This window comes from Oncorhynchus nerka, linkage group LG8, assembly GCF_034236695.1.
Source record: "Oncorhynchus nerka isolate Pitt River linkage group LG8, Oner_Uvic_2.0, whole genome shotgun sequence".
Lineage (NCBI taxonomy): Eukaryota > Metazoa > Chordata > Actinopteri > Salmoniformes > Salmonidae > Oncorhynchus > Oncorhynchus nerka.
This window is the reverse complement of record NC_088403.1, coordinates 59,102,555-59,113,981: the sequence shown is the minus strand read 5'-3', so window position 1 is coordinate 59,113,981 and position 11,427 is coordinate 59,102,555. Positions and strand designations below refer to the sequence as shown.

At 44.0% G+C, this 11,427-nt stretch overlaps 1 protein-coding gene across 1 annotated transcript in view; it reads right to left on the bottom strand.

Annotated features, from left to right (window-relative positions):
- LOC115133867 (actin filament-associated protein 1-like) overlaps positions 1–10,555 on the bottom strand; it is a 145,496-nt gene extending 134,941 nt beyond the window's left edge. Inside the window, exon 1 of the mRNA XM_065021947.1 lies at positions 10,438–10,555. Coding sequence (XP_064878019.1) covers positions 10,438–10,456 — 19 coding nt within the window. The 5' untranslated portion in view covers positions 10,457–10,555. The remainder of the gene's footprint in view (positions 1–10,437) is intronic.
- Between the last annotated feature and the right edge of the window lie 872 nt (positions 10,556–11,427).

Genomic DNA, 11,427 nt, shown 5'->3' with positions numbered 1-11,427 from the left:
CAGAGAGACCAGATCACTGTTCAGGGAGTACCGTCAGAGAGACCAAATCACCGTTCAGGGAGTAACGTCAGAGAGACACACAGGGAGACCAGATCACTCCTCCTGTCCTACTGGGAATACTGGAGAGAAGAGAGGGAGGGACTTCAGCCATTATCTTACAGACACCCTCATTAGAGAGGTAGAAAGGAAGAATGAGAGAGAGAAAGAGAGACACTATTGGGTCGGATGGAAAGAAAGTAGGAATGAGAGATTTTATGGAGAGACCAGACTGAGAACAAGGTCAGACTGAGAACAAGGTCAGACTGAGAACAAGGTCAGACTGAGAACAGGAAGAATGGTATTATAGAGTGAAGGTGAAAGACAGAGAGAGAGAGAGGAGGAGCTGGAGAGAGACAAAGAGAGGCTGCTCTGCTCAGTCCTCTACCCCTTTGTGAGAAGTGGTGTAGAGAGGAATGAAGGAGCCTGCAGCAACAGTCACCTCCTGTCCTTTCAGACACTGACTCACAGCCCTGTGGTTCCATCTCAAATACCAGGAGTTGGCTGTTATAGACACACACACACAGGCGGAGAGACAGGCACACACATGAATGCAAACTCACACACACAAACACACAGTCACTCACAGACAAAGTGAAAAGACACACCCCTAAATACATGCCCCACAGTAGACTCTTGAGAGGAGAGAGAGTCTGTCTGATGCCATCTGAATGGAACTACCTCTTCAAACAAACCTAGATGCCTCAGTATGTCTCAGAGACACACTCCTCTCTGAAACGTCCCCTTGTTCAACTACAGATTGATCTTGTAATCTGATTAGCAGCTTTTTCTCCTGTTAAAACGGTCTACGGACAGAGTCAGAGCAATTGAGAACAACTTCCAAACTTAAGACACCAAAAAAACATTTAGACCCATGACTGAATTACAAAGGGCTGTTTTGTGCTGTGTTGGAGAGAAGTGTTTTTTTTCGTTCCTCCCTCTGCAGCTTTGAGGTTTCTACTTCTGTCATGTTTTTGTTGCCCTGAGGGGAACGGAGAATCTGGGAAGGAGAGTACCTGTGTGTGTGTGTGTAGGAAGACAGACAGGGCTAACATTGTGATAACACCAGAGGACATTCAGAACTCAGCTGCCAGCCAGTATGGGAGACAGGCTTCCAGTAACCTAGCGCTAACAGGGAAATGATATCGGAGATGTTCAAAACATGTTGTTTTGCCACACGTACAGTACGTGCCTACGTAAAAGTCTAACCAAGAACAGTTCAGTTCAACTCAACACAAATATCAGATATCTCAGATATCCTAGAAAAACAGTGAAAACTGTTGCCGAGAGGGCTATCAAATGAAATAGAATGAAGAGACATGGTTGTCTGCTACGGAAAAATGTCATATTCAAAATTACCCCAATGCTAGTTTGATGAACCCGTGTCATCTCAGGTTGAACTACCAAATCACTTCGGCTCCAGATGCCAGCCTTGTCAAAACACGAAGTGAACGTTGTCCCTTGTATACCGACTTGAAGCCAAGCAATAAGCAACACCATGGTACTCATAACACCATGGTACTCATAACGTGTTGGTACTCATAACACTCACAACGCCATGGTACTCATAACGCCATGGTACTCATAACGCCATGGTACTCATAACACTCACAACACCATGGTACTCATAACGCCATGGTACTCATAACACCATGGTACTCATAACACTCACAACACCATGGTACTCATAACGCCATGGTACTCACAACACCATGGTACTCATAACACTCACAACACCATGGTACTCATAACGCCATGGTACTCACAACACCATGGTACTCACAACACCATGGTACTCATAACGCCATGGTACTCATAACACTCACAACACCATGGTACTCATAACACTCACAACACCATGGTATTCATAACACTCATAACACCATGGTACTCATAACACTCACAACACCATGGTATTCATAACACTCACAACACCATGGTACTCATAACACTCACAACACCATGGTACTCATAACACTCACAATGCCATGGTACTCATAACGCCATGGTACTCATAACACTCACAATGCCATGGTACTCATAACGCCATGGTACTCACAACACCATGGTAGTCATAACACTCACAACACCATGGTACTCATAACACTCACAACACCATGGTACTCATAACACTCACAACGCCATGGTACTCACAACACCATGGTACTCATAACACCATGGTAGTCATAACACAAGCACCAACAAGTACAGAGCGTCAGCCAGGGACGCACTCTCACAAATCACATTTGAACCTCAGATTTTACCTCAGGGATTCAGCTCCTGTCACTAGTGGTGATCTTTAAGTCTGAAATATTATTGGCGTAATGATTCTGAACATGAAATCAAATAGATATCAGTTTCAATGACTGTAGACAGCGAGATGTGGGCAGAGTGATGGAGGAGTTATGCCTAGATTTACACAGGTTCAATGACTGTAGACAGCGAGATGTGGGCAGAGTGATGGAGGAGCTATGCCTAGATTTACACAGGTTCAATGACTGTAGACAGCGAGATGTGGGCAGAGTGATGGAGGAGTTATGCCTAGATTTACACAGGTTCAATGACTGTAGACAGCGAGATGTGGGCAGAGTGATGGAGGAGTTATGCCTAGATTTACACAGGTTCAATGACTGTAGACAGCGAGATGTGGGCAGAGTGATGGAGGAGCTATGCCTAGATTTACACAGGTTCAATGACTGTAGACAGCGAGATGTGGGCAGAGTGATGGAGGAGCTATGCCTAGATTTACACAGGTTCAATGACTGTAGACAGCGAGATGTGGGCAGAGTGATGGAGGAGTTATGCCTAGATTTACACAGGTTCAATGACTGTAGACAGCGAGATGTGGGCAGAGTGATGGAGGAGCTATGCCTAGATTTACACAGGTTCAATGACTGTAGACAGCGAGATGTGGGCAGAGTGATGGAGGAGCTATGCCTAGATTTACACAGGTTCAATGACTGTAGACAGCGAGATGTGGGCAGAGTGATGGAGGAGTTATGCCTAGATTTACACAGGTTCAATGACTGTAGACAGCGAGATGTGGGCAGAGTGATGGAGGAGCTATGCCTAGATTTACACACAGTGTACAAAACATTAGAGACACCTGCACTTTCTATGAAATAGACAAAACAGCTGACTCCAGGTGAAAGCTATAATCTCTTGTTGATGTCACTTGTTAAATCCACTTCAATCAGTGTAGATGAAGGGGAGGAGACAGGTTGAAGAAGGATTTTTAAGCCTTGAGACATTTGAGACATGGGTTGTGTACGTGTGCCATTCAGAGCGTGAATGTTATTGCGGGTGTAGAGAAATTCTTGTGTTTCTAGCTCTAACAGTGCAGTAATACCTAACAATTTCACAACAATACACACAAATCTAAGTGCCTTGGGGTAACTCAATCACAAGCATACACCCCTATGTAGTATGCTCACACACAATATGTTCCCTTCATTAATCTGCCTTCTTACATTGGGGGAGGGTTGTTTTCCTGAAGGCCTCAACTAAAGACTGCAGAGCTCAACAGACTCTGAGGAATTAGAGAGAGAGAGAGAGAGAGAGACAGAGAGAGAGAGAGAGAGAGAGAGAGAGAGAGAGAGAGACAGAGAGAGACAGAGACAGAGAGAGACAGAGAGAGAGACAGAGAGAGAGAGAGAGAGACAGACAGAGAGAGACTACAGCAAACCACCCTGCGGCACAGTCCACCAGCCTCACTGTATCCAACAGAGACACAGCACAGACAGAGGGAGTCTGGGAACACTGTCCTCAGACACAGCATGGTACACTCATAACCACCACAGAGAGAGAGAGAAAGAGACAGAGAGAGAGAGACAGAGAGAGACAGAGGGAGTCTGGGAACACTGTCCTCAGACACAGCATGGTACACTCATAACCACCACAGAGAGAGAGAGAAAGAGACAGAGAGAGAGAGAGAGACAGACAGAGGGAGTCTGGGAACACTGTCCTCAGACACAGCATGGTACACTCATAACCACCACAGAGAGAGAGAGAAAGAGACAGAGAGAGAGAGAGAGACAGACAGAGGGAGTCTGGGAACACTGTCCTCAGACACAGCATGGTACACTCATAACCACCACAGAGAGAGAGAGAAAGAGACAGAGAGAGAGAGAGAGACAGAGAGAGAAAGAGACAGAGAGAGAGACAGAGAGAGAAAGAGAGAGAAAGAGACAGAGAGAGAAAGAGACAGAGAGAGAAAGTTGGGTTGGAAGGAAATGAAGAGAAAACAGATTGATTTTACAGAATGAGAGAACAAAACAGAGAAGCATTGATGGAGAAAGACAGAAGATGCATTGGCTCAGTTCCCCTCCGAGCTAACCCCACCTTTCCCTGCATGACAAGGAACAGAGAACGAAACCCCACTGCGAACATTTAATCAACATTTAATCAACATGGGTGTAGTATTACCCCGTGTGTTGTCATCACTAAAATCAATGGTGATGGTAGGGTATTACTCAACACAGATGAATGGTAGGGGAACAGTATCGTATCTCGGCCGTCGCAGTAGATGTTTGCTCTGTGCGCCCCACGCTGACTACACACCCAGTCCCAGGGGCCAAGATGTCCAATAGTGATCAAATCAAAGTTTATTTGTCACGTGCGCTGAATACAACAGGTGTAGTAGACCTTACACTGAACTGCTTACTTACAGGCTCTAACCAACAGTGCAATTTTTTAAAAGTATTAGGTGAACAATAGGTAAGTAAAGAAATAAAAACAGTAAAAAGACAATGAAAAATAACAGTAGAGAGGTTATATACAGTAGAGAGGTTATATACAGTAGAGAGGCTATATTCAGTAGAGGCTATATACAGTAGAGAGGCTATATACAGTAGAGGGGCTATATACAGTAGAGAGGCTATATACAGTAGAGGCTATATACAGTATAGAGGCTATATACAGTAGAGAGGCTACATACAGGCATACAGGCAGTAGCGTAAAAGAGGGGTTGGGGGGTGGCACACAATGCAAATAGTCCGGGTAGCCATTTGATTACCTGTTCAGGAGTCTTATGGCTTTGGGGTAAAAATCTGTTGAGAAGCCATTTTGTCCTAGACTTGGCGCTCCGGTACCACATGCCAGGCGGTAGTAGAGAGAACAGTTTATGACTGGGGTGGCTGGGGTCTTTGACAATTTGTAGGGCCTTCCTCTGACACCGCCTGGTATAGAGGTGCTGGATGGCAGGAAGCTTGGCCCAAGTGATGTACTGGGCCGTACGCACTACCCTCTGTAGTGCCTGGCGGTCGGAGGCCGAGCAGTTGCCATACCAGGCAGTGATGCAACCATACTCTCGATATTGCAACTGTAGAACCTTGTTAGTTTCCTGAGGGGGAATAGGCTTTGTCGTGCCCTCTTCACGACTGTCTTGAAGTGTTTGGACCATGATAGTTTGTTGGTGATGTGGACACCAAAGAACTTGAAGCTCTCAACCTGCTCCACTGCAGCCCAGTCGATGAAAATGGGGGTGTGCTCTGTCCTCCTTTTCCTGTAGTCCACAATCATCTCCTTAGTCTTGGTTATGTTGAGGGAGAGGTTGTTGTCCTGGCAGCACACGGCCAGGTCTCTGACCTCCTCCCTATAGGCTGTCTCGTCATTGTCGGTGATCAGGCCTACCACTGTTGTGTCGTCTGCAAACTTAAGGATGGTGTTGGAGTCGTGCCTGGCCATGCAGTCGTGGGTGAACAGGGATTACAGGAGGGGACTGAGCACGCACCCCTGGGAAGCTCCAGTGTTGAGGATCAGCGTGGCAAATGTGTTGCTACCTACCCTCACCACCTGGGGGCGGCCCGTCAGGAAGTCAAGGATCCAGTTGCAGAGGGAGGTGTTTAGTCCCAGGATCCTTAGCTTAGTGATGAGCTTTGAGGGTACTATGGTGTTGAACGCTGAGCTGTAGTCAATGAATAGCATTCTCAGTGTTGAGTGCAATAGAGATTGCATCATCTGTGGATCTGTTTGGGCGGTATGCAAATTGGAGTGAGTCTAGGGTTTCTGGAATAATGGTGTTGATGTGAGCCATTAGCAGCGCCCACAGCACCGGCATGGTCGGGATATAATGGAACCAGCTGCCAGAAATCTCAATAAATTAGGATTACATTACAACAATCGGTCACGTAGCCAACTGTATCAGGTTTACATACAATTGACTTACAAGGTAGGCTACTGAGGATTGAGAGATATAGCCTTTTAAAATAACAGTCTGGCCTGTTGTGTTACATCATTTACATTTACATTTAAGTCATTTAGCAGACGCTCTTATCCAGAGCGACTTACATAAAGTTAAACATCATCTGCTGTCACGATGACAAATGAAAATGTCTCTCTAGAAATATCAGATGTATTAAGAATACCACCTGTATCATTACCACACCATTAAGACTACCACCTGTATCATTACCACACCATTAAGACTACCTATCATTACCACACCATTAAGACTACCACCTGTATCATTACCACACCATTAAGACTACCACCTGTATCATTACCACACCATTAAGACTACCTATCATTACCACACCATTAAGACTACCACCTGTATCATTACCACACCATTAAGACTACCTATCATTACCACACCATTAAGACTACCACCTGTATCATTACCACACCATTAAGACTACCACCTGTATCATTACCACACCATTAAGACTACCTATCATTACCACACCATTAAGACTACCACCTGTATCATTACCACACCATTAAGACTGCCTATCATTATCACACCATTAAGACTACCTATCATTACCACACCATTAAGACTACCTATCATTACCACACCATTAAGACTACCACCTGTATCATTACCACACCATTAAGACTGCCTATCATTACCACACCATTAAGACTACCTATCATTACCACACCATTAAGACTACCTATCATTACCGCACCATTAAGACTACCACCTGTATCATTACCGCACCATTAAGACTACCTATCATTACCGCACCATTAAGACTGCCTATCATTACCACACCATTAAGACTACCTATCATTACCACACCATTAAGACTACCTATCATTACCACACCATTAAGACTACCTATCATTACCACACCATTAAGACTACCTATCATTACCACACCATTAAGACTACCACCTGTATCATTACCGCACCATTAAGACTACCTATCATTACCGCACCATTAAGACTGCCTATCATTACCACACCATTAAGACTACCTATCATTACCACACCATTAAGACTGCCTATCACTACCACACCATTAAGACTACCACCTGTATCATTACCACACCATTAAGACTGCCTATCACTACCACACCATTAAGACTACCACCTGTATCATTACCACACCATTAAGACTACCTATCATTACCACACCATTAAGACTACCTATCATTACCACCATTAAGACTACCTATCATTACCGCACCATTAAGACTACATATCATTACCACACCATTAAGACTACCTATCATTACCACACCATTAAGACTACATATCATTACCACACCATTAAGACTACCTATCATTACCACACCATTAAGACTACCTATCATTATCACACCATTAAGACTGCCTATCATTATCACACCATTAAGACTACCTATCATTACCACACCATTAAGACTACCTATCATTACCACACCATTAAGACTACCTATCATTACCACACCATTAAGACTACATATCATTACCACACCATTAAGACTGCCTATCATTATCACACCATTAAGACTACCTATCATTACCACACCATTAAGACTACCACCTGTATCATTACCACACCATTAAGACTACCTATCATTACCACACCATTAAGACTACCACCTGTATCATTACCACACCATTAAGACTACCTATCATTACCACACCATTAAGACTACCACCTGTATCATTACCACACCATTAAGACTACCTATCATTACCACACCATTAAGACTACCTATCATTACCACACCATTAAGACTGCCTATCATTACCACACCATTAAGACTACCTATCATTACCACACCATTAAGACTACCACCTGTATCATTACCACACCATTAAGACTACCTATCACTACCACACCATTAAGACGACCTATCATTACCACACCAATAAGACTCAAGTGACTTCCTTTCAAACTGCCCACATTCTTAGTTCAACCTATTGACAGGTGATTGAAGTCAAACCTCAGGTTCAACTCCAAACCATACCACTCCTCACCAGTAGGGGTCCTATTCCAACCTAAGTGACCTGCCACACCTTGGGAAGTTAACCACTGAGGCGCTGCCACTTAATAGCTGCTACTCATTGTGTTTCAATCTGGACATGGGACTAGAAAGTTGTCACAGGGGACCTACAGTACGTGTGTGCGCTCCATGTCTTCGACCTCCGTTTTACTGGTTCTGTACACAGTGTCTTCCAAATGGCACCCTAGTCCCTATATAGTGCACTACTTTATACTACAGTCCTATTCCCTGTATAGTGCACTACTTTTGACCAGAGCCCTATATAGTGCACTACGTTTGACCAGAGCCCATAGGGAATAGGGTGCCATTATGCGAATCAAACAGTGTTGGCCCAATACTGCGGCTAAAGGGCTAGCAGGATGTGTACAGTAGGATTGCCTTCCATTGTCCATTGTTACAGGGACTGCCTGTCTGGACTGACTGTGGCAGATTGGCTGGGCTTCCATGAAGAGGAGGGGAAATACCCAGCCCCAAGAACACACAGTTAGAGGTAAAAATAAAACACAAAAGCAGTAGAAGTGAAGCTTCCAGGGATACTTTTCCCACCACAACAAGTTCCTCGTGAAAAAACAAGACAGGTCAGCTAAAGTAGAGATGGAGACTAGGTCAAAGGCCCAATGACCAAGTAGGGCTAGACTTGCATATATTAGCCAAGCTATATTAGCCTAGCTATATTAGCCAAGCTATATTAGCCTAGCTATATTAGCCAAGCGATATTAGCCAAGCGATATTAGCCAAGCGATATTAGCCAAGCGATATTAGCCAAGCTAATCTAAAATGCACATTTATGAATGGCTGAAGTCAATGGTAAGAGTGTGCCATTTCCAGTTATTGCTTATCCCTTCAAACGTGTCCCTTCCTAAACAAGTAGTCTGATTAATCCAAACCCAACAGTTTTCCCCCGCCCTGTTCCCAACTGGATGTGATGAATTGGAGTTGTTCTATCATTAAGCTGCTTGATCCCACCCCCCCTCCTTTTAGTCTCAATCTGCAGCAGGAGCAGGTGTTGCAGGTTACCAGAGCCAGTTGATCCCTTCCAGACCAGTTCCCTGTCCTTGACTCTAGCCTCACCTGTGACCCTGGGGAAAGTGTACTACCTAGAAGTCAAGATCTCTTTACCAAGACAGCAGTTGTAGGTTACTACACACATACAGGGAAGAGGCTACATGGATGATGCTTAATGGATGAGGCTACATGGATGAGGCTACATGGATGAAGCTACATGGATGAAGCTTAATGGATGAGGCTACATGGATGATGCTACGTGGATGAGGCTTAATTGGATGATGCTACATGGATGCTTAATAGATGATGCTACATGGATGAGGCTTAATGGATGAATCTACATGGATGAGGCTTAATGGATGATGCTACATGGGTGAGGCTTAATAGATTAGGCTTAATGGATGAGGCTTAATGGACGAGGCTTAATTGATGATTCTACATGGATTAGGCTTAATGGATGAGGCTTCATGGATGAGGCTACATGGATGATGCTTCTTGGCACAATTCGCTTCCATCTAATTTCTGTATCAGTTCTGATGAGAGGAAAGAGGGGAGAAAGCAAATGTTCTGTAATCTATAGAACCACACCCACTGTGTCCCAGACTGCTGTTGGGGCTGGGAGGTGTCGTGAGAACAATCTGCCTCGAGCCCATTAATTAGCCTATCAATTAATCACGCTGCTGCGTGCTCCTCTGAAGACAGACAGGACCCCTCTCGGTCTACACCTCGTGCTCCTCTGAAGACAGACAGGACCCCCTGTCGGTCTACACCTCGTGGTCCTTTGTGTTGTTCCTTTCCATCCCTCTGTAGCAACCTTGTTGGTTCTATGTTGAATTGATACACATTCGCATGAAACAATATTTGGCACATAACCACTCCGTGGAACTCATCTAAAGTGAAAATATTTGGCCAAAACAAGGAAAAAACGAACAAGGACACTGAAAGCAATTGTTGTGATAATAAATTTGACAATTAAGCAACACCCTTTTTTCCTCAAATACAAATACTACACCCGTCAAGGTGATAGCATGCTACTGTATCGATACATACCAGTAACGTACATTGTTACAAGCCTGCTCGTTGTCGTCTAAAAACAATGCACAATTTCTTACAAGTGCAAGAGTAGTATAACAATGACTTAAAGTAGGATACCAGACGTAAACCAAAAATTCGTACCTTTCCCGTTTTTGTCCATGTCGCGGAGATAACTCCTGGGTGTGTACTTCTCCTGTGTTCTTCCCCGTGACAATAGAAAAGCACGTACGCGCCTCTCCTCCAAGCGCTCCTTGCTTCCTTTCGGTGTGTGATGGGACAGACGCCGATTCTAGCTGTCAAGAAACACAGGGGACCAGATGGACACAGATAGTAGCCAATCGCAGTCGTAGCTTCCATGGGCTTGCCCAATCACAGCGAATAATAGAAGGGGTCTTTGGTCATTTATTTTAAAAATATCTATACTATTTAGTGCCTTTGAGAACTATCAGCATCAACTGTCAGCATCAAGGTACAGTAGTAATATAGAATGGAGGTATTCTCAACCTACTGTCTGGTTTACTCGGCAGGCCGTACGAAACCATTATGAATCGAATGACAACAATGATTCATAGAATGATTCACTCCCTCTCATCAGCACCTGTTTCAACGTAATGTATTCACTCCGTAGGAAAATGATTCAGTAGCAAGACTCTCCGTCCCGGATAGATGTGTACCAGAGCAACAAATGAGAAAACTTGAGATCAAATGAAATATTTATTTACAAGACCTATTTCTAATGTCCTGTTTTAATTCAGTTTTGAGACAGACTAAACGGGTATCAACCAATGTTGATGTTGTATCCTTGTCTGTCTGGAACGACTGGTTTCCTCACACCACACTGAAGAGTAGACTATCACGTAAAAACTTAGCTACTCTCAATTGATACTACTGTGACACATTAGTTTGTCTGAGAACAACACAAAATAGATTTCAGTGACAGCTCAGACAACCATCCAAACAGTCAGCATTCTGGCATTCCAATGCAGCCGTTTTTAACTCAATATCAAATCATTTATGGTTAACAATTAAGTACCTTAATGTGATTATTTATTATTTAGCAATAATTATTTAGCAATAATTTAGCTTGGACTGTCTGGGAGTGGTCTAAGTAGGTAGGGGAACACTGATAAC